Source organism: Panicum virgatum, chromosome 1K, assembly GCF_016808335.1.
Source record: "Panicum virgatum strain AP13 chromosome 1K, P.virgatum_v5, whole genome shotgun sequence".
Lineage (NCBI taxonomy): Eukaryota > Viridiplantae > Streptophyta > Magnoliopsida > Poales > Poaceae > Panicum > Panicum virgatum.
In genome coordinates, this window is record NC_053136.1 from 7246164 (window position 1) to 7270559 (window position 24396).

The 24396-nt window shown below is 49.4% G+C and overlaps 1 protein-coding gene across 1 annotated transcript; it reads right to left on the bottom strand.

Annotated features, from left to right (window-relative positions):
* Positions 1-20748: 20748 nt before the first annotated feature.
* Positions 20749-22720, bottom strand: LOC120678679 (gallate 1-beta-glucosyltransferase-like). The gene has a single exon (XM_039960003.1). The coding sequence runs from the start codon at positions 22391-22393 to the stop codon at positions 20909-20911; it is 1485 nt and encodes a 494-aa protein (XP_039815937.1). The 5' UTR covers positions 22394-22720; the 3' UTR covers positions 20749-20908.
* Positions 22721-24396: the final 1676 nt, after the last annotated feature.

The window sequence follows — 24396 nt, forward strand, 5'->3', positions numbered from 1 at the left end:
TTGAACAAAAAATTGTGCATGAAGAAAAAAAGGGAAATCTACACTTGAATAGTTCCAGGTTGCGGATCAGATATGACCAATTCCACCCGCAACCATTTAGGTGCTGATTTCTCTTCTTTGTTTCTCTTTGCGCAAATTTTTGTTTAATCTCAAATTTTGCATGTGTATATATGCTAGAATATTTGATGATATGGAACACTTAAAAGGCTGGCAACATAGGATATGTTCTGGTATGGATCGATATGCAATGTGTTCTTGTACGGATCCTTAGGGCACCCATAGTGTGATGTACCAAATTCCATGCTTCGAAGATCTTGTCATAAACGATGCTTGATTTTTAGTTTTGGTACAGCGTACAAGCATCATTGTGGGGTCCCATAAAAAAATAAAAGAACTTGATATGGGGTGGGAGATGAGAGTTGGTTGCCGCATAGCGGCTCTGCTGGCGCCATTTTTTCAATAGATCAGGCTTCAGGCATCGATCACTCTACTGGCTTCGAGGCCAGAAAATTTTTACCAAGCATTGCCGGCTGCAGTGGCAAAATCGATGCTCTAATTTTCGCTCTCCTGATCAAGCATCGTTTTTTCACACACACTGGGTGCTATTATCAGCACCGCTGCACCGATCCATTGCAACCACACGGAGGTTCGGGGTTCATTACCATGACAAGTGTTGACACGGAATTGTGCCAAACACACTCGAGTGTGCTAAAACGCGCGAACGATCGTCAAAGCGATCAACACCCGCGAAACCCTGGGCGGACCGGTCTAACCGGTTTCGCCGAGCTCGGGAGGGACCCCGTCGGAGCTCGTGATCGTAGGGTTGCTCTGAGGTCGGCAGGCCACTCAGAACGTCTTCAAACGCCGCCGGGACGAAGGAAGAAAGCAATCTAGGGTTGGAAAAGACTAGGGTTTGAGAGATAAAAGTAATGCGATTTTTTGTATTGATTCGATTGGGAATAACCTCAATCGGCCTTAGCCTTTATATTTATAGGCCGGGGAAGACGTACCCCTTCACGAGTAGGATTACATGAGGACTCTTTACAAAAAACCTAATTCTATCCGGACTGTACAGACCCGACCGGTCAGACCGGTCGGCCTCAGCTTATGCCAAATTTGGCTGTCAACATATGCCCCCCCTGCTTTTTGGTGAGTTTCACAAGCCAAAAAGCAAGAACTATCCTGATGTACATGTTTTACACAGAGCATACAAGTCCTAAAACAAAACTAAGGGCGATATATAATACCGGCCGTCTTTGTCTTCATGCACTTTGCCATATGCTAGGATAAAATTTCTTCAAGTACCTCCCGTTGATAGCTCTAGGTAGACGCTCACCTTGCACCGTCTCCATCATATATGAATTACCGGAGATAACCATGATAACCTTGTAGGGACCCTCCCAACTTGGCGACCATTTGCCAAACTTGTTGCTTTTCATCACAAGAGGCAAAATTGTCTTCCAAACTAGATCTCCAACCTGAAAAGATTTAAGTTTTACTTTCTTGTTGTAAGCTCTAGCCACCCGAAGCTCGTCCTTCTCAATTTCCTTCAAAGCCTTCAAACGCTTGTCGGTCACCTCATCAATATTATCCATCATCATATCATGATACTCAACAGCGGAGAGGTCATTTTGTTTTGCTAATATATATGCGTCCAGATTCACCTCAACGGGTAAAACGGCCTCTTGACCATACACAAGCTCAAAAGGAGTAACCTTAGTAGCACCATGTCTAGATATACGATGAGCCCATAATGCTTCGGATAACACTTCATGCCACCTCCTAGGATTTTCTTCTATCTTCTTCTTGACAAGTTTGATCAAAATCTTATTACTAGACTCGGCCTGCCCATTGGCCTGAGCATAGTATGGAGAGGAATTGAGCAATTTAATCTTGTATGATTCGGCAAAGGCACGCACCTCTTTTGATATAAATGAAGTACCTTGATCCGTTGGCAAAGTTTGTGGAATGCCGAATCTATGAATAATATGCTCAGTAATAAACTCAATTACCTCTTTATGCGTCATATTCTTCAAAGGAACCGCTTCGGTCCATTTAGTAAAATAATCCGTAGCGACCAACACGAAGCGATGCCCCTTTGAAGATGGAGGATTAATTTGCCCAATGAAGTCCAACCCCCAACCTCGGAACGGCCATGATTTAATAATAGGATGCATCAACGCAGCAGGCACCAATTGCAAATCGCCAAACCGCTGACATTCTTCACATCCTTTATAGTACTTAAAACAATCGGATAGCATGGTGGGCCAATAAAAACCGGCTCTTCTAAGTAACCACTTCATCTTAGGAGCCGATTGATGAGTACCACAAATACCTTCATGAACCTCACCCATAGCAATCCGGGCCTAATTCGAGTCTAAACATTTGAGGAGCAAATCTTCGGCAGTCCGACGATAAAGTTCATCGTCAATTAAAACATACTTGAAAGCCAAACGCCGAATATTCCTCTCAGCGCCACGACCAGGATTTCTCAAATACGACATAAGAGGAACTCTCCAATCCTGGACTCGGCCGAGACAATTAAATCAACTTTTTTGGCCGAATTAGAACAAGCAACAGCATCACCGGTCAGACCGGTCTCTGGACCGGTGTGACCGGTCTGGGCGGTCAGACCGGTCTCGCTGACCGGTCGGACCGGTGCGTCCAGAACCAGACACTCGGCTTTCGTTTGCATCGGCTTGCGAATGTTGAAATATTTTTTCGTAACATTATAGCCGACTTCTAAATCATGCCTGTCATTAATCCGATGCTCAACAATAAAATCCGCTACAATTTCATCTTTTAACCGAAGAATAAGAATAAAAGCATCGATCTTCCCGGACAAGTTAGATATAAATCTTCTCAAGAAATTTAACTTGCCCAAGAACTTCTGTAAATCCTTCTTGCATGTAGGGGTTCCAACTTTCTTGCATGATGATCTAAACCGGCCGATTTAATGACAATATCATCAATATACACTTCTAAGATGACACCAATCAAATCATGGAAGATTAAATTCATAGCTCTTTGATAAGTAGCACCCGTATTTTTCAAACCAAAAGTCATAACCACCCACTCAAATAAGCCGACAAATCTCGGACATCTAAAGGCCGTTTTAGATACATCTTCTTCGGCCATGAATATTTGATTGTAACCGGTGTTACCATCAAGAAAACTAATGACACGATGTCCGGAAGCTTCGTTGATCAACATATCGGCTATAGGCATAGGATATTCATCCTTGGGAGTAGCTTTATTAAGATCTCTAAAATCAATGCATACTCTAATTTTCCCTGAATCCTTTTTCTCAATGGGCACAATATTAGAGATCCAATCAGCATAACGACAAGAGCGAATAAATCCAGCATCAAGTAAACGATTAATTTCAATTTTAATTCGGTCATAAATAATGGGATTGAAATGCCTAACCGGTTGTTTATAAGGTCTAAAACCGGCTTTAATTGGTAAACGATGCTCAACGAGATCACGACTCAAACTAGGCATTTCATGATACTCCCAAGCAAAACAATCAACAAATTCCTTCAATAAATTAACCAAATCAGCTTTATATTCAGCCGATAAATTTTTGTTTACAAAAGTCGGCCTAGGAATAGTTCCATCACCAATGTCTACATTTTCTAAAGGATCGGCCGATGTAAACCATTGACCCAGCTTATCTAGATCATCAGAATCTTCAATGGCTTCACACATATCGTTCGTGCGCGCCCGATATTGATCTAGCCTCTGCTGCAGCCACTCTGTGTTGGACCGGTCTGACCGGTAGGGGTATCCGGTCTGACCGGTCGGCCCTGTGCGCCGAACGGGACAGGACCAGTCTGACCGGTCGGGACGGGCGGTCTGACCGGTCTCTTCTGGTGCTTCTGTTGTACTCATCTGATTTATATTAAATGATTTAGCCGATTATCCATCGGCTTTAGTACAGCAGAAACAAAACCATCCTTAGTGCAACTGATCAAATCATAATCGGACAGGTCCACGCCCAATAAACACTTGACGTTGTCGTGTGCACTAATGGAATCCGAATCGGCTAAAGCAACAAAGGATGAAGTGTCCCCATGGACAATCTCAACCTCATCGCCGATCCACTGAACAAGAAACTGATGCAAGGTAGAAGGAACACACTGATTTGCATGAATCCAATCCCTCCCAAGAATCAAATTGTAGTTACCTTGCACTTCCAAGATGAAGAAAGCTGTGGCAAGCGTCTTACTTCCAATGGTGAGCTCCATGGAAGCAACTCCTTTGGCGCTAAGGGGCTCGCTCCCTCCAACACCACTAACGGTCATGTTCATCTTGATCAAGTCTTCGTCTTGGCCACCGAGCTTCTTGTACAACGAGTATGGCATAAGATTTACAATGGCCCCACCATCTAGCATGCGAGTCACTGGCTTCCCGTTGATGTGTCCCCTCATATAAAGAGCCTTCAGATGATTGTCTTTCTCGCTTGGCTTCTGGAACACAGCTTCACGGGGCCCGAACTGAAGATGAGCCAAATCCTCCTCCGGAACCACGAAGTAATCCGAAGATAAGTGCACCACATTGATCTCCATATTGGTGCGCTCTGGAGACACTTCGTAGTCTACCAATTCCTCGTCTTCAGCTGTCGGAGGAACTGCTGGGGCTTCATCAACAGAAGAAACCGAAACGGGTGGCACCGATTCAGCTGTTGCCTCTGCACTGGGCTCGACCGGTCCTCCTGACCGGTCTGACCGGTCGGCTGTGACGGTCCGACCGGTCTGTCTGGCTGGTCAGCTGTCTTAGCTTTCCACACCTTGCTTTGAAGGAACATAGGCCTGTATCTGTTGAACTCCTCATCCCTCATCTTCTCCTTCTCCTGTTGCTTCTTTTCTTTGTTGTGGAGGCGCTGCAATTTCCTTTTTTGAGTATGAGTTCATCCTGAAGGGCACCATCTAGGCTGATGGTACTTATCCGCTGCACCCTTGCTGCTACCGGCCTCATGATCATTGGACATGACCGGCTTTTGTGAAGGAACATCAACCGATGTATCTACATCCATCGATCTCTTGCCCGTATCTCTTATGGGCACTTCGATTTCACCGATTTGAATAACATCGGCTTTGGGCTTTTCTGAATCAACCACGGTCTTCTGCTCCCCCCTTTTTTCTTTGACGCGATACTCAAACCTTGGAATAGGAGCTTGACCCGGCTTCTGATGAGACCGGTCTGACCGGTCAGTGTGTACCGGTCTGACCGGTGCAACCTGCTGCCCTGGACCGGATTGGCGTGGTCCCAATCGGTCATGCACTGACATCCTGGAGCTTTCCCCTTGATAATGTGGAGGATAAGGCATCGGGAAATACTGCATCCATATCCCCCCATGCTCCCATGCCGGATTTGTTGCATTTGAAAACGGTGGCATCCACGGCATGGTAGCATACATCTTCTGAGGAGGATATAACATGACAACATCACCTTTGCGCCTGCTGGATTCCCTCCTTGGGGACGCTGGACGATCTTGACGCGGTGGTGAACGTGGTCTCTTTTGTTAACGGCCGATCGTTTTGAACGGCCTTTGTATATTGTTCAACAACTGGTTGAAGGTGGGCTTTTGATTAGCAGTTCTTCCCTGCACCTTCACTTCGTTGGTCTTCCAAGTACCCACTTCCGGACGTTTCGGCTTGAAGGTCCGGGGATGGTCACCAGGGCGGTCTGACCGGTTGGAAGAACCGGTCGGACCGGTCTCACCGGTCGCAGACACCGGTCTGACCGGTTGTGCCTGATCAGCAGACCGATTTTCTGGTGGAGAGCTTCCTTGCCCCCCGAGTCTGGGATTTCTGACGATGATCTTCAAAGTATCCTTGCCATCATCAGTTTTTTCTTTGACAACTTCACGAGCAAGGATTTTATCACTTGTGTCCATCGGTCTTGGATCACCGATGACAACATGCTTCCGCTTAGCTCCTTCGGCTTGTTCCGGCCGAATGAGCACCTTTGGATTGTTCAATTCCAGCGTATGAACAGGGAAAGGAGCTTTGTCAATTTGCATCTCAGAAAGTACCAATCGTCCTTCATTAATGGCCGATTGTACCTGTCGACGAAAAACATTACAATCATTAGTAGCATGAGATGTAGAGTTATGCCACTTACAATATGCATGTCGTCTAAACTCATCGGGAGATGGAATAGCATGTGACAATCGGATGTTACCATTCTTAAGCAATTCATCAAAAATCCGATCACACTTAGAAACATCAAAAGTAAATTTCGGCTCCTCTTGCCGATTCTTTTGAATCGGCTTGAGAGACGGAACCGAACCGGTTTTGGCCTTTGATGGCCAAACAAATTCAGCGGCATATACTTCCTTACTATCATCGTCCGAACCATCCAAATTAGGATCAAGAACATGTGTGTTGGACCGATGAGGTTTGAAAGTATCTTTAAGATTTTTATACTTAAATTCGGTGCCAATAGCTCGCATTTGCAAATGATTAACCGTAATGTAATCAAAACCTTCAAGTTTTTCCTTCAAGTAAGAACGCAACCCATTAAACTTTAAATCTGCCAAATCCTTTTCTGAAAGAGATGAATTAAAACACCGATTTTTCAAAGCTTTAAATCTTTGAAAGTAATCCAAAACTGTTTCATCTCGAGTTTGTTTAATCGATGTCAAGTCTAGCAATCGAACTTCGGCTTCCCCACTATAGAAGTGATCATGAAATTTGCGCTCTAATTGATTCCAATTTAAAATAGATCCCGGCGCAAGTGAGGAAAACCAAGAGAAAGCGGTTCCAGTCAAAGACAAAGAAAACAAACGAACCCGCAAGGCATCATTAAGACTCGCTTCTCCCAATTGCAAGACATATTGGCTAACATGCTCCCAAGTCGTACGAGAATCTTCACCATTGAATTTGACAAACTCGGGAATACGCCAACCAACAGGATATGAAATAAAATCAAACTCAGGAGGATATGACTTTTGATATAAACGCGACCCACCCATATCAATCCCAAGTTTAGATTTAAGTACTCCAGCTAAATCTTCTTTAAATCTACTAAAATCGGCCTGATAAGCACCACTGGCCGAAGTATTCAGAGAAGATGAAACACGTTGCATGGTAGGACCGGAGTAAGCCATGTTAGTGTTAGAAATTGGCCCTCGATGAGGTCCAGATCCCTGCTGTGACGTAGCATGAGGCCCTGTATACATCACCATCTCATTAGTTCGGCTAGGGACGGCCGAACTAGGGTAAGACGTGTACGGTACAGAGGGCACTGGTTGCTATCCTGTCATACTGGTCTGTCCGGTCGAGTAACCGGTCTGACCGCCTGCACCGGTCTGACCGGTCGAGGTGACCGGTGGGACCGGTGGCGCATGAACAGTGGACGGCAACGGAGATTGCCCTGGAAACGAGTTCGGCGGCATCCCATAGAATTGATCTTGGGTAAAAGATGTGCCAGCCGAATCTGATTCCGTGAATTGAGCGCCACCCTCGACAGTTTTACCTTTTTTAAGCGTTGCAATTTCATCATTATGCCCAGCAAGAGTCTCTCCCGAAGCTACTTGCGCAGCGGATATTTTCAAATCTACCATGAGAGAGAATTGCCTAACTAATTCAGAGGGATCATTAGTAAGTACCACGACCTTGTCTTGGTTTAACTTGAACGATGGCATCACGAACTCCCCGACCCTCTTGACTAGGCCTCCTCGCTCCTTCTTGAATCCCTGAAGAAACTGCTCCTTCAGGTGCTCTTTAGCGATGAGGTAGGCCTTGCGCTCCTCTTCAGTGAGCTCCTCCATGGTCTCCTTGATGATGTTGTCATTGTGGATCTCACCATGAGTACTCATCTTGGAGAATCTAGACTAGATCGGTTTTTTGAAACCAGATTAATCTGTTCCCCAGCGGAGTCGCCAAAAAGTGTGTTGACACAGAATTGCGCCAAACACACTCGAGTGCGCTAGAACGCGTGAATGATCGTCAAAACGATCAACACCCGCGAAACACTGGGCGGACCAGTCTAACCGGTTTCGCCGACCGGTCTGACCGGTGCAGGCAGGGGCTCGCTGGAAACCTAGAACAGCGAGCTCGGGAGGGACCCCGTCGGAGCTCGTGATTGTAGGGTTGCTCTGAGGTCGGCAGGCCACTCAGAACGTCTTCAAACGCCGCTGGGACGAATGAAGAAAGCAATCTATGGTTGGAAAAGGCTAGGGTTTGAGAGATAAAAGTAATGCGATTTTTTGTATTGATTCGATTGGGAATAACCTCAATCGGCCTTAGCCTTTATATTTATAGGCCGGGGAAGCAGTACCCCTTCACGAGTAGGATTACATGAGGACTCTTTACAAAAAACCTAATTCTACCCGGACTGTACAGACCCGACCGGTCAGACCGGTCGGCCTCAGCATATGCCAAATTTGGCTGTCAACAACAAGTGTAGAAGATTAGCTTCAGAGACCATGCCTTTCCTAAGGAAGGCAGTGGGTTCGGGTCGGGTCGGATATCCGTGGATTTTGGGTCCACGGGTTCGGGTTTCGAGGCTTGATTTTCACCCACGAATTCTCGGGTTCGGATACCCAAAATGCAGAGGTTTGGGGTGGATTTTTAATTTAATCCCCAGATTTCTAACGGGACCCGAAAGATCCAATTGTCCGCGGTCCGCTGGTTGGCCTGGCGTGTGCAGGGTTAAAAAAACCGCTCGGAACCGGACCGGTTACCGCGGTTACCGGTCTAACCGGCCCGGCCCGGCCCGGTTCCGGATCTGGGCGGTTAGAAACCGGGCCAAATTCAAATTTTAAATTTGAATTCCAAAAAATAGAAAAATCCCAAAAAATTCTTAAAAATACTTCAAGTTGCGACGAATCTAATGGTGTCAATTTTTTTCAAATATTCGTTCATTTAATATACTTTGCGAGCATTTGAAGTTAAACAAAAAAACGTGCATACAAATATAATGTAAAAGTAGTACAAAAGAGGGTTGGAGGGTTCATTTAGGCTAAAACATATTATACAAACATTCATTTGATATACTTTGCGGGCATTTGAATTTAAACTAAAAAAGAAAAAAAATTGAATTTGGTCAGTTACCGATCAAACCGACCGGTTACCACTCAAACCGACCGGTAACCGGTCAAACCGGACCGGTAAACCGGTTTAACCGGCCGGTTAGCCGTTCGAAACCAGTATAATTGCGGGTTTTGAATTTAAATTTGAGTTTGACCGGTTTTTACCAGTAACCGGTCAAACCGGATCGGTTAGCCGGAACAAGCGCCGGCGGTTCGAACGCAACGGTCGGTAAAAAAATCCCTGGGCGTGTAGGAGGTGGGATCGGCTTGTCCGTTTGCCAGGGAGAGCAAAGCAGGCGCAGGTTTGACCGGAATGGAGCGGGCGCACGCTGCTCCGGCATGGGGGCCACCCTAGGGCCTAGGCCGTCCGTTTGCTGCCGTTCGGGGTGCATGGCGTTCGGCCGTTGGGCACAGTGCATGGCTGCATGCGTGTTTTTTTTTTAATCCTAGGTCCTTATTGGTGCTGCCGTTGGAGGCTTGGAAGCTGGGCGCGTGGGTGTCAGCTGTAAGTTCGGATCGCCCTGCTAGTGGGCCGAAACCCAATGTACCCACATCGGTCTATACTAGTCTTATAAAAAAACTAAACCCACTCCAACCAAATCCGTTGATAAATAAAACCAACCCACCCTCACGATTATATTACGTTATCCCGTATAGTGTACTAACCCACCCCCACAACTATGGTTTCAACTCATTTGAAGATCCATGGTTTCCTCCGCCATGAAGGAGGAGGGAGCAGGCGCGTCGTCCGCCACGGGACCCGCAAGGAGCCGGGGTCTGAGCCGACGTCGTCGTGTCTGCAAAGATCACCGGATTAGCATATCTTTCAGTGTGTCTCACAGAATTACTGCCATGAATGCTACATAGAGCTCGATTGATGGATGAATGGATGGATTTACCTTGGCACTAGAGGAGGGACGAAGGCGTTGTTGCAGGCCCTGGGCAGCGTGACGGCCATGGGCACACCGAGCGGCACGCTGCCGGCGAGGAGGGCGCTATGGGCCGGCGAGGATGGCGAGGAGGGCGGCCGGTGCTGCCGACGCGAAGGGAGGTCGTCGCGGCCGGCGGGAGGGCGGTCGGCGCGAAGGGCGGTCGTCGCGGCCGACGCGGAGGGTGGCTGGCGCAGCCTGTCGTCGAGGACGGACAATGAGGAGGGCGGCGGCTCCCTGCGGATGAGTGGATATGAGGACTCTGCTCTTCAGTGGATGAGGACCCAATACTCGATCCACGCCCGGTCAGAACCCACACTCGACCCGCACCCAACCCATGTTTAGTAAAGACCCAACCCAGCCCAATCCAATAGCTCCTAGAACCCAGAATTTTTTTATTTTTATATTATTTTTTATTCGATTTATCAAAAATATATGTCGGTATAATTTTTTTGCAAAAATGTCACCCTGCCGCCGGTTCGTTTGGTGGTAAGGAGGTACCGCCGGATGAACCGGCGGCAAGATCCTTGGCCCACGGCCCATGGAACTTATCGCCGTTTGATCCGGCGGTAGCTCCTTACCGCCAAACGAACCGGCGGTAAGTGCTACCGCCGGGCTACAGCGCGGCTATAGCCGGCTGTAGCTGCCCTGTAGACGGCCAGCGCCCTACCGCCGTTTGAAACGGCGGTAGGTATTCCCACAATTTTTTTAATTATTTTATATGCTCTCACTGCTGTAATTAATTGTATAATTATTATTTTATAGGCTGTCTGAACTATAATTATTTTCTTTACGTTTAGAGATATTTCAGAAAATAATAGAGATGGCGGAGGTTAGGGAAATATTTTTTTAAAATTTATACAAATTAGATTTAACTCTAATAGTCCGTGAAAATAAGTTAACCGCTAAATCGTACATTTGTGTAGGCATGTAACAATAAGTAAAACAAACGATGTAACGTACCCTCCTGAGGCACCACAACGAACCCATCGTAGGTTTGTCGACGTCGTCGTGGTCTGCGGACAGCTGGACGTATGGCTCGAAGTCCATCTCTGGCTTGCCGATGGGAAAGCGCTCGTACGACCAGAGCTGTAACAGTAGAGGACACCCAACAAAAATGGGCTCCTCTGCTGAGACCTTCGTCACGCCCGTGCAAAGACCCCTGTAACTCGCAGCCAAAACGGCAGAACCCCAGCTGAACTGTGGCATCTCGTGAAGTGGAGCATCAGCTATCGACCTTGCCAAAGGAATGAGCTGTTTGGGGGCACGAGTCACCCTGCGAGCTGCAGAACATGACCCAGCCGAACAGCCACAGTAACTAGGCCTCGAAGTGCCTGGCAACCGTAAAGTCGGCTGCGTCTGCCCTCATGTAGTCCGCCTTCAAAATGGTACGAGTCGTCAATGCAAATACGTATCAATATAGGTACGGAAAGAATCAACATTTATGTACTCACACTGAACTGTAGGAGCCACCTCTTTGTCGGTTCGTGTGCGTGGTTCGCAGGCAAGGGCCGGTACGGCAACGCTAGCTCGTTGCGCTGAACCCGGGGAACCGAGCCAAAAGGTCGTCGCGCCACGAGAGTCCCACGTCCTCTGCACCCACGGCTCGTCCAGCACACGGCAAGCCTAGAAGCATCGCCACGTCCTAAAGAGTAGGGGTCATCTCACCGACCGGGAGGTGAAACGTGTGCGTCTCCGGACGCCAACGGTCGAGAAGTGCCGCGAGTAGGGACATGTCGAACTGAAACCGTGGAGCCCTGTCCCTAGATCGACGTGCAGGGTCGGCCATATCTCCCTCCACAAGTTGCGCAATCGGGAGAAGACCTGAAGCGTGTAGCCTGCATCGCGAAAATGAAAATCAAGTTAGAACAAACAGTTAAGGAAATAATTAAAATATGTGACAAATATAACCCGTACCTAGGAACCCAGCGACGGTGTATCGGCATTGTCGACATGGGCACACGAGCCCGAAACGTCCCTAAGCTTATGCCACGGACCGCAGACATGTACGACCGGTGGCGCTTGTCGACGAGAGCATCGAGCAACTCAGGGGTGGCTCCTTCCTCGTGCGCCATACCTGTATAATAAGATTTATTACAAAAAATTTCAGAACATAAATAACAATATTAAGCATAATAACATTAACGTAATAAAATACTAAATAAAATTTCAGAACATAAATAAAAATATTAAGTAATACAATAAATTTTCAATAAAATACTAAATAAAATATAACGTAATAAACTAATAAATAATGCACAATAAATTACATATCATATAACTTCAATTTCCAATTACAGCAACAAAGTTGAACATACATTTGTGCCAAATATTACAACAAATATTCGTACGCCAAGACGAAATCAGTTTACGACATATTAGTTCTTAATATTACATAATTTAACATCGAACATGATTCAATAGCGAATGACATAAATGACAATCGTCATCGATCACATAAGGCCATCGTTGTTAGGACGGCGGCCACGACGACCCGTTGCCTGCGTTGCCGGATTTGGAGCAGCTTCTGATGGGCCCGCTCCATCTGTGCGGCCACCATAACTCAATGCCGAACAATCCTTGTACGTATGACCCGTCTCATGGCACTTCGAGCAGAGGCGGACATCTCGACCAGCCTCCGATCGATCCATGTTATTTCTAATGCGTTTCTTCTTGCGTCGGCCCACCCCTTGAAACATTTCTGGATCTGGATCCGGAATGTAAGTTGCATTGTGTCCAGGATCAGTTATGAAGTCTCCCAGGATGCGGAACCCATAAATCTCGTGCCTCCAAGTCATCCAAATAGTTTCCTTCATGAAGTAATTTGAGACATACATACGAGCCTGTAGTCCACCAGATTCAAAACAGGCAGCAATGACATGTGTGCACGGCAGGTGCAGCAGTTTTGGCTTATAACATGAGCAAATACAAGCATCAGGACGGAGAACACACTCCTGCACATGCTTCTCACACCGGCCCCCCATTTGGTCTTTGTTTCTACACATCACCTCGTACCGACGTTCCATAGAGCCAACTGGAGTCACCCGATGTAAACGGGCCTTTTTGAAAGCTTCCTCCATATGCTCCGTAACATTGTATCCGTAAACTTTGCGATTATCGACCATATCTTTCTGTGCCACAGCGTAACGGTCCCTAAAATACTCGCAAGTGCGATACAAGAAGAACTCCACGATCCCAACAAGTGGCAATGATCTTACACCACGCAGCACCCAATTGTATACCTCGGCTAGGTTAGTAGTCATTAAACCGTACCTAGCACCTCCTTCATCAAACAGTAAAGCCCATTTCTCTTTTGGTTCGTGCTCAATCCACTCCGAGAATGTCTTAATTGCCCTTCTCCTTTTGCGCCTGACATTCGGACCGTCCAAGCCCACGTCTTCAAGTGAGGCCTGGTCGTCCTCCTCTGTATTGACAGATCTCTTCGCTAGCTCCGTCGTTTGCTTTTTTGTTAGCTCATCCAATTTTTTCCATAGGAAGTTGAATTTCCTTTCCTGATTCTGGCTGCATAACCGCTTGAATAGCTTCATAAGGGTTTTGTTCTTGAACTGACTATGAAAGTTTGCCCCCATATGCCTCATGCACCACCTACTCTTTAGGTCTGGCCAAAGTGCAGTCCTACTACGCTCAGTAGAACCATTCTGTATGTCATCGATTACTTGTAATATACCCTTGTGCCGATCATAAATCAAACACACGTTCTCTACATTTTTGACAATCATCTGCTTCACCCTCTGCAAAAACCAATACCAAGTATCCCCTGATTCTTTCTCCACAAAGGCAATTGCCAAAGGCAACAATTATCTGTTACCATCAGCTGCAACAGCTGTGAGGATTGTGCCTTTATACCATCTTGTCAAAAATGTCCCATCTATACAAATGACTGGCCGGCAGTGCGGAAACGCCTCAATGCAAGCGCCCAAGGCCAAGAACGACCGTTGGAGTACCTGCTTTCCAGGCTTCTGGGCACATGGATACGTTTTCAAGTCGTAGTAGCTACCAGGATTTCTAAGACATATAGTGTGCAGCAATGCCGGCATATTGTGATACGAAGCTTCATACGTCCCCCACCTCATATGCAGCGCTTTCTGTTTCGCTCTGTAAGCTTTGTTGTAGCTAATTTTATATTTAAACTCCTCCTCAACAGCACAAATGATTGACTTAGGTTCATAACTAGGATTGTCCACGATCAAAGGGTACATGTAGTTAGCTATGAAACCTACACTGAGGTTGCGGTGCTCTGGTTCTAATTGCTCAAGTAGGCATGTGTGCTCCACAATTTTTTTGACCTCCCAGAAATCCTGCCACTTGCCCATAGAAGCATACACCCTGAAAGGACATTCGCTTCTCACACAACGCACGTCATATGTTCTCGGACTGCTCTTGACAACTTTGAACTGTCTTTACAAAGAGAGAGTCGACCAACGTTTTATAGCTTCCTTCATGTTGTCAGTGTTGGCATACACCGAACCGATGCATACCTCATTTTGCCTGTACTCCCAAGGCACCGCTTCACCTTCATTTACACTTAATTTTGAAAAATCATACCCGGACCAGTTGTGTGGGACATGATAATCTGCATCATCATCATCATCATCATCATCCGAGGAGTCATCATTCATTGCATTGTGTTGTTCTTCACCCTCCCTCTGAAACTCTTCAACTATCTCTGGAATGTTTTCCCCTTCATCAGCCTGACCAGTTGCTTGACGAGGTTCGTGTGCAGTATGTCTATCATCTTCTAAAATCTCGAGTTCACCACCTTCTTCATGAGGTTCATGCATCGTCTCAATTTCTTTCGATACTATATCTCCCTGGCCTTCATGATCCCCGCCCGCTTCAATTCTAAAACTAATCTTCTCGAATGCTTGAACAAACAACACAAGCGGTAAGCCTCGGCTACTACTTATATTGACATAGTTCCTCCAGTTTTGCATCCCTTCAAGCGGCAATAGCTCACAAAATACTGGTTCCCTTCGACTGACCACTGTCATGACAGAGATCTCATGTTCATCTCGACTAAGGCTGAAAGCTTTATATATCCAATTGGATATTGAAATCCAAGTCCTCTCTCTATCTCGGGGTACTTTTTTTGTGATCGAGCTAAACTCTGACAAATCTATCCCTTCAGGACCATATCTAACTTCTCCTGACCCATAGAACACTTGAAAATACAAATCATCTGACATGCCTGCCAATATTTACGACAATAATTACTTGTCCTTAGAATTTAATCAATGCTAATAAATAATTCTACTATTTTTACATCTATCTTAATTGTTTCTCTACAATTTCTATTACTATTTACATCTATCTTAATTTCTATTACTATTACTGACATATATTCATAGGTTTTCTATGTAACATAATATCAATTAATAATATTTTTATAACACTAATATGTCTGTTTGGACTCATTAATATTTATATATGAAATTATATTCGTCTGTAAACTAATATTTTCAATTTCAAGTTCAACGATTTCATATTAAAAATAATTATACGTAAATCACTAATATTTATTAAAACTATTTCTACATCTAAAACTATATCTAAATCATTAATATTTCTAATACTAATCTACAAATTATTATTAGTAAAACTAAAAATAAAAATATACCTGACACACTAGTGGGCGCGTGAACCAAAGCGCGAGCGCGCGGCCGGGGGAGCGGGGCCGCGCAAACCCCGGCGCGCGGGGGCCGGCCCTCACCAGCCGCGACGCGGGCGGCGGAGCGGACAGGCCGCAGGGCTGGCGGGCGGCGGCGCGCGAGAGCGGGCGGCGGCGCGCGAGAGCGAGCGGCGTTTGGCGGGCGGGCGGCGGCGCGGGGAGTGAGCGGGCTGGTGGGCGGCGGCAGGCGAGATTAAGAGGTGGGGCCTTACCGCCGGTTGGTCCGACGGTAGGTTCTTACCGCCGGATCATCTGGCGGTAAGCGCAAGCTACCGCCGGTTCAACCGGCGGTAAGTTACCGGCCCACGAAGGCCCATTGGCCTGGCCTCTTACCGCCGGATGAACCGGCGATATGTTGTTAGGCGGTGGGCCCGAACCCTTACCGCCGGTTCATCCGGCGGTATCTCATTACCGCCAAACGAACTGGCGCCAGGGTGACATTTTTGCAAAAAAAAAATTGAATATATATTTTTGATAAATCGAATAAAAAATAAAAAAAACTCTAGAACCCATTTCCCTTCATACTAGTAAGGCCCACTTCAATATCCGATCCAAAAAAACCAAAACAGCCCAGCCCACTAGCAGGGCGACAGCGGTTGGAGTGCTGCTCGTGCCCGTTTGCGGAGGCTGGTTTGTGAAAAATAATTTCGGGTTTCGGATTATCCGTCAGGTTTCGGGTATCCGCGGGTTTTGGTTTCGGGGATGAATTTTAACCCGAATCGGTGTTCGGGGCGGGTTCGGGTTTCAAGTTCGGATTTCGGTTTTAGGTACTCAGACACTCCACCCGACCCGAACCCGACCCGTTGCCATCCTTAGAGCATCTCCAAGAGTTTGCCATATTTTACTTGGCATATCTTGTGTTTTGCTAACTTCTAAAAAGATATGCCAAGTAAAAAAAGAGCTTATCTCCAACAATTTGGCATAATTCACTTGCCAAATCCAGATCTAAACTTACATCAGGAACCCTGAGAGAGAAACAAAATTATATTTATGCCCTTCCACCTCTTGAAAACTTAAATCAGGAACCCTTCTCTGTTATTTATTTCTTTTTTCACTCTCCCACCTGACTAGAAACCACGATGCCAACCGCGCGCCGCGCGCGTATATTTACGCGCTGGAGGCTGGTTTTTTCCAAGTTGCCAAAAATTGACAAGTCTTTTGCCAAACTGTTGGAAGAGTATTTTTAATATTTTTGCCAAAAATCAGAAATGACAACTCGATTTGTCAAACTGCTGGAGGTGCTCTTAGCCTTTCCTTTGGTCATGAGCCGATTTGTTCCTACATGCTGTTCGGGTCTACAGAGGAGAGGGAAGGCCCATAATAGGTCCATAGCAGATGTGGGCCAAATTTATAGGGACGGATAATGAAAGAGGTCCGATTTTTGGGGGCCGCTTTTGGTGCGGGCCAATTTTTGGGTCCGCTCTCACACAATGTGGGCCGATTTTGTGTTTGACTGTTTTTTGCCTTCTGTTTCATTGTGGGCTGATTTTATTGTTTTCTTTGTTTTGCTTCTGCAAACGGCCCATGTTGGAATCAACAAGGCGTGGCTGCGAACAGACGATCTCGTTCCCCCATCTCGACCGGCGGAGGTTCGGCCGTGGCTTTCCATTTTCCAAGCGGTGGAGGTTCACTAGTTCAGGTATCCATCCAGTAACCATTTCTGTTCTTGGATTAATTTCATTCTTGTTCCATTCTTCTTGCTGGTCACCACTGCAGGCGCACAATGCGTTCCTGGTGCCCAAGATTTTCTGATCAAGGTGGTGGGAGATCTGTCGGAGCAAATGCTAGCGGTGCTGCCGGAGGTGGCGCCGGGAACGACAGGAAATCCACCTTGCTGCATTCATCAGCAGCTATCTATTAAATGCGAGTATTAAATGCGAGACTAATCTAACTTCTTTCGGGAATATTTTAGGATTGATTAGTTTTTTAAGTTGCTGTCATATCATATTCGGGTGTCAATTCGAATGTTAAGATATCAACTTAATATAAAACTAATTGCATAAATTGCAATTAGAGCTCTAGTTGAATCTATTAAGTATAATTAATACATAATTAGCGGATAGTTACTGTAGTAATTAGTGGTCAAATTATATACTAATTAGACTTAATAGATTTGTCTCGTGATTAATCCACAACTTATGAAATTAGTTTTGTAATAAATCTATGTTTAGTATTCCTAATTGGTGTGTAAATATGCGATATGACGGGACTTATGACTTAAATTGAAAAAAGCTAAACGAGGTCTGAACTTGGTTTTGGAGAGTGCATTAACAACCCCCCCCCCCCCCCCCACCCACTCACACCCACACACCCCCAAACCACCCCCCACCAAGAACATCTCTCATGCTCCGACCTCCTTCCATGCTCTCATACTCCTGCTTCCAAAAATCCATCAAAATCTGTACTAAAAAATCAACCAAAATATAAATGGAGTGATAAAGGAAAAATATCCATGTTCATGCAAAAATTGAGAATGAACAAAATTCTGTACATTCTGTACAAGAAGAAACAAAATTTAGAAATGGCGGAGCATGCATCTTTACATCATTTACCTATTCATATTTTTTATTTATTTTTTCATCCATATTATGATGGTTCTTGTAAAAGTGGGAGCATGGGAAGGAGCGGAGCACAGGAGAGATGTTCCCCTGCGGAGTGCAGACCTGCGAGCATTGCTGCGACGCAAACGCCAACAGACAAGATGCATACATACTTTGACGCCCTCCGTTGCTGCGAACAACTGGTCAATGCAAAAAGCCCTGGACTGAGCATAGCTTAAACCGCTGCATGCATCGGTTCTTCTTCACTGTCATCAGAGCGTCATCATCACCAGGCTTAGACTCCTCCGTTTCTAAAGGGACGGTGAGTCGCCAAGCTCCCTGCTAATGCAGAAGATGTCATTATTCAACAAGGATGAACGTGAGCCGAAAAGCATGCAGGTGCTTACAGTATCAGGCCATTCAGAAATTCTCAGCACAAGCTATCATATCTGAACATGGACAGATCATATAGATAGGTGATCATCGGCACACTAATATCTGAACATGGACACATGTTTACAGTGGAATATCGATGGGAAGAGAGATCAGCACGAGAAGACTAATAACTAAAAAGTGATGCATTGACCTGACGACCACACTATAAAGTTTGATCGATGGGCAGGACAGGGTTACCGGTTACGACTTACGAACTGACGACACTTCCAAAGTTTTTTTTTTTGAAAAGTTCACTTCCAAAGTTTCAAGAAAGGAGCTTGGCACGACAGACAAAACCGTACCGTGCCACGTTCACCGTCTTCGGCAGGCTGGAGCTGGAGGCTGGAGGTGGAGTGGTATGAGAGAAAAACACTGTTCGGCAGGTTGGAGTTGGAGGCTGGAGTTGGAGGAATGTGAGAAAGAAATCCTTGAGGGCTGTTCGGCTGTTGTCACTCTGCCGTATGGCTTGCGCGGGCGCTTTCGTATGGCACCATGTCATGACAGTTGACAGAAAACTAGAGAAGGGTTCCGTCGGGCTCGATGGTCGTCGTAACAGTAGTGCTTTTGGGATTTAACGACTAATAATGGCGGATCTCTTTCGATCGTACCAAACCACTAGAAGAACGACATTGACAAGCGTAGTGCGGTCTGGAAGTCTGAACTTTAGGGAATTGAACCCGGATGAGTAGTACACGGGTCGATGGTCCGTCATCCCTGGCGCGCCTGATGACGCGGGGGGCGTGCGGCCGAGCTGTGTTTTGTTTCGCGAAAGGCAGCGAGTAGCATGGGCATCTTTTGATCGGGCACGGGCCGCTCCCATTCCCACCCCCTCCAGTACTGCAAGGCCCTCGAGCTTTGCTTCAACGTCGCCATCAACTGCCGGACCTGCCGCCATCACGTTCCACCTCCACGGCAGGCACCACACGCCCGTGCTGTCCAACGCGCTTGTCGCCGCGTTCAAATGCGCGCAGGCGCACCAGCGCTGGGTCGCCGGGCAAGGCGGCCAGCCGCATCCGCTACAACCAGGGTCGAGATCAAGCAGCTCATCATCTCCATCCTCGACGACCCCAATGTCAGCCACAAAGGGGAGCTGCAGCAGCTCCGTCGGCGCCACCTCCCGCCGCGGGGCGGACGGGCCGCGAGGACCACGCCTCCGGTCACTACAACAGCACCGGCGAGGCCTTCCTCCTGCGAGGGCCCGCGCTCCAATGTGCTATCTTTAACGATGAGTGATGGCACGGCCGTCCTTGAAAATGTTTTTCTGGGAGCGGGTCAACTACTATAATAGTCCCGCTCTCTTTGTAGGAGTGTATTAGGTTTTGACCCGCCCTTAAAAAATAGAATGTTTCTATAAATCGTTTTTTATGGGTAAAGAGAGTGCTTTATTAACTAGATAGGGACACTATATATATTAGCTTGCTGATAGTGATGGTGGCCGGACGTCGGCAGCCGTCGGCTTCAGCGGCTCCGCCACCATGAAGGCCGGTATGGCACGAGGGCCCGGCCACCAAGCTGATTACTCCTCCTCACAGGGTTCGCTGGGCCACGAGGAACACGAGGAACAGCACCTGCGAGTACGTGCCTCGACACGAGAGCGTGCACACCCTCTGATCCTTCCAGGACGGAAGCATCTGCTCGGGCCTGTCTTTCGCCGACACATGAGTGGTCTCGTGGATGATTGGTCCGGGGGGGCGGGCGGCTCCCTGACCCTGAGCGTTTGCCCGGCGATCACGGCAGACCTGTTCTAGCTCGCATGCATGTGTGGAGACTTGAGTGGCCTGACGCGACCCATCCCCGCCGCCCGGGAAACCGCCGCGCCGCGTCATTTGTGCCCGTGGCCGCGACGTCGCCGTCGGCTCGCCCGTGGCCCGTACGTTCCTGCTGCCCGCGGCCCTCCTGCCGTCGTCCGTGGGCGGGCGCACCTCGACCAGTCGCCCGTAACTTAACTTTAGTTTTCCGGCAAAAAGCTTCCAGGCTCTCTCGTTTGGCTGGCGCGGCGGCTCGCCGGCACCACACGCGTCGTCGCCTCCGAACCTTCCGCCAACACGCGGACACCACGGAACGCAACAAGATTGGCAGCCCAACCACGGTAGGAGCAGAACACACAGAATCTGCTGGTTGGAATCGAATTGAGCAGTGCAAAACCGTGAAAAAACGAAATCAAATTCGCGGTAGCCGCACGATTAATTATTTACTGTTCCCTTTTTTTTTACCGCCATTTACCCTAGCTAGCACTAGCACCCTCTCTGCCTCTGGAGATCACGTCTCGACGCTAGGAGGCCTCTGTGGCGACGGCGGGAGGAGGCTGGGCCGCCTGGGCCTCGGCCTTAGCCGCTCCGCCGCCACGCGCCCGGCGCGCCACCTCGTCCACGAACGCCTGGACGTGGGCGTCCGAGGAACCGCCGGGCGCCACGGCGGCCCTGGCCGCGGCGCTCCACCGCCTGGCGCTCGCGAGCATCTCCCCCGCGCGGGGCCCCGCCACGGCGGCCTCCACGGCCTCTCGCACGGCCTCCCGCCGGGCGCCCCGCAGGCGCACGCCCATGCCGAGCTCCTCCACCAGGAAGCGCGCGTCCGTGCACTGGTCCCCCCACTGCGGGAACGCCACCACGGGCACCCCCGCCGCCACCGTCTCCAGCGTCGAGTTCCACCCGCAGTGCGTCAGGAAGCACGCCGTCGACGGGTGCGCCAGCACGCGCTCCTGCGGGCTCCACGCCACCACCGCGCCGCGCCCGGACACGGACTCCACGAACCCCGCCGGCAGGTGCGGCTGCGTGTCCAGCCGCACCACCCACAGGAACGGCCGCCCCGTCGACACCAGCCCGTGCGCCATCTCCGCGACCTCGCCGGGGGACAGCAGCACCACGCTGCCCACCGACGCGTACACCACGGACCGCGGCGGCTGCGCGTCCAGCCACTCCACGCAGTCGTCGGCGGCCTTGATCAGGTCCCCGCGCACCGCGTCCTCCTCCTCCTGGCCCGCCTGCTGCTGGAGCTCGATGAGCGGGCCCACGGGGATGAGCTCCGGCGGGCGCGGCGTCACGCCGGGGAGCGCGGCCACCACGTCCCCCTCCAGCTCCGCGAACGAGTTCACCAGCACCCACGAGGCCCGCCCGATGGTGCGGAACTGCGTGATGATCGCGTCGGCGAGGAGCTTGAACGGGAGCAGGAACGACGGCACGTCGGCGGCCGACATCTCCGGCAGGCCCGGCAGCCGGAACCGCGCCTCCGGGTCATCCTCGGGCGGGAACTCCACCAGGCCGTGCACGTGGTGGTAGTAGAGCGAGAACACCGTGCACGACTGCACCCACAGCACCGCCGTCAGGATCCCCTCGCCGGCGGCGACGTCGCTCGCCCACGGCATGAACGGGTTCGCCACCACGCACGCCACGGGCCGGCCCTCCTCCGCCTGGCGCCGCAGCAGCGCCGCGAACGCCGGCGGGCCGGCCGTGTCGAGGTGCCGCATGAGGTCGTCCAGGTCGGGCCCGGGGTCGCCGTCCTCCAGGAACTCGAACCGCACGCGGCCCCGGCCCACGGGCACGCCGTCGCCGCCGGCCGACACCCCCGCGGCGGCGGCCAGCCTCGCGCCCACGCTGGCCAGCGAGGAGAAGGTCACGAGGAGGCCCTTGGCCGCGACGCGCTTGGCCAGGCGGAGCATGGGGTTCACGTGGCCCTGCCCCGGGAAGCATATCAGCACCAGGTGCGGCGGGGCGCTCGCCGCCGCCACGGCATGGGGCACGGCCGCCGCTTCCTCACCCATGGCCGCGCACTGTGCGCGCGAGCTCCCAGGGTCGGATCGGCCACGATCTTCTGGGTCGCCGTCGGCCTTCTCGGAGCTGAAGCTACTTGATGACTCAGCTCTCGATCGAACTCCTTAAGCAACGTAGTGGTACAAGGCTACTGGTCCTGTACATTTATATGGGAGAGGACGATGGCCCTGCTGAGCGTGATGACGTCCGAGGTGACCACGGATGCTGCACACACGGACAGAGACTGACATGTGACAGCCATGGATGACGGCTGGCTATCTTGTGTGTGTCGCGGAGCTAGAGGGATCTAAGTTGGCTCCTCTCTTTGTTCAGTGGAAGAAGAAACGCTAGCACAAAAGACAACGCAGGAGGTCGATTCGCTAGAGTACTTGGTTTGCGCAGCAGGGACGCTGGGACCTGGTACCAACGGTGCTTGTCACATACTACTAATGCTTTGCACAATTCACACGATCATCTGCAGTAAAATGGTTCACGATTCACTGATCATCTGCAGGATTCTTTAGGCAGTCGACATGCATTCTCGGGCCACAAGTCCGGTGCCTAGTAGTACATAGGTCCTGTGTTCCACGTCATCAATTTTTCATCTCATGCATAGTCTTATATAAGTGATGTAAAAGAAGAAAGTGTACCTAAAAACAATAGTTCCGACCTAAAGTGAAATCGCCACAACATGTTTTCTAGTACATGGTTTATCAGCTACAGGGCTGAAGAAATGAGAATATGCAGACAATTTGTCATCTCTCTGGAACAACGGTTCATCAATACAAGGTGCACAGACGAATCCCATCCACGAAAGGGCACTAGGGTACCTCTCGTCAAGACTCGCGTAGTTATCCGTAACTACGCCCTAAGAAGCTGAGCAGCCGGACCCCTGGGGTCCGACTCCATCTCACCGGACCAACAGTCCCGGACCCGCTTCCCACTCGCGGACGGGTCCGGTGTCACCACGTGTCCTAGAGAAGGGAGCACTCAGCCAAACAGCCGGGGACCCCGGACCTCCCACGGGTCCCGAACCCCCATATACTATTCGGACCCCTCAGTGGGGAGGGAACAGACGCCCCGCCTGGGGGGTCTGGAGCCGCCACGTGTCCGCAGGCGCAGGCACGTGGTGCGGCCACCAAGCTTCCTCGGGAAGACTCGTCCACCTACCGCATTCAATGCGATAGACGTTAAGTGCGCTCTGCCACAGCAGAGCCCGAGGAGACTGTTGCCAGGCTGAACTGTTGATCGCGCGTTACCAAGGCGCACAGTACAGCCGCTGGCGCCACCAACGCCACGCGCGTCAGTCTGCTACGCCAGTTAGACACGACAGCTCGGCGACGGAGTATCATAACGCCTACGCGGTAGACCCAACAGTCTACGCCGCAACCTACACTCCCTCAACGGGCGCTTCCCCGATGGGACAAGTGAAGACTCCCTTCGGTCAGAGAGTCTACAGTGTGATGAAGCGTATCCGAGAAGAGATTCTCAACCACTGAAGCACTGTTAATGTCTTTTTCATAGTATACTATACATACTTGTTGAGCCCACATGTCGGAGTCCAACGCCTGTGTACGCGCCCTCCTTGCGCTATAAAAGGGGAGACACCCGCTAGAGAAGGACTAAAGTCCAAGGAAGGACTTGGAGGCAGAGGATAGACTAATCCACAAGAGCAATACATCTCTCAGTGGACGTAAGGTATTACGCTCTGGCGGCCCGAACCACTCTAAATCCCCGTGTGTTCTTGTGTTCTTGCTTCATAAGTAGATCTGTCAAATAGCTTGCACTTCCCCGAGTAACCACCCTCTGGGATTAGGCGGGTGCACTACGCCACCCGGCTGTAGCCCTCTTTCTAGAGCCACGACAGGCATACGAAATGAAGTCGCTTCATGCCATCCAACCACACGACAATTAGCACGTCACACCAGTTAGTCACATGTATCGTCGATCGGCTAGACACCGGCGCTGGCTGTTCACCTTGTAGTTGTAGGATTTCGCCGGGCTTTCCCTTGCG

Coding starts and splice junctions, on each gene's coding strand:
- LOC120678679 (XM_039960003.1), bottom strand. CDS start 22,393: ATGGGTGAGGAAGCGGCGGCCGTGCCCCATGCCGTGGCGGCGGCGAGC.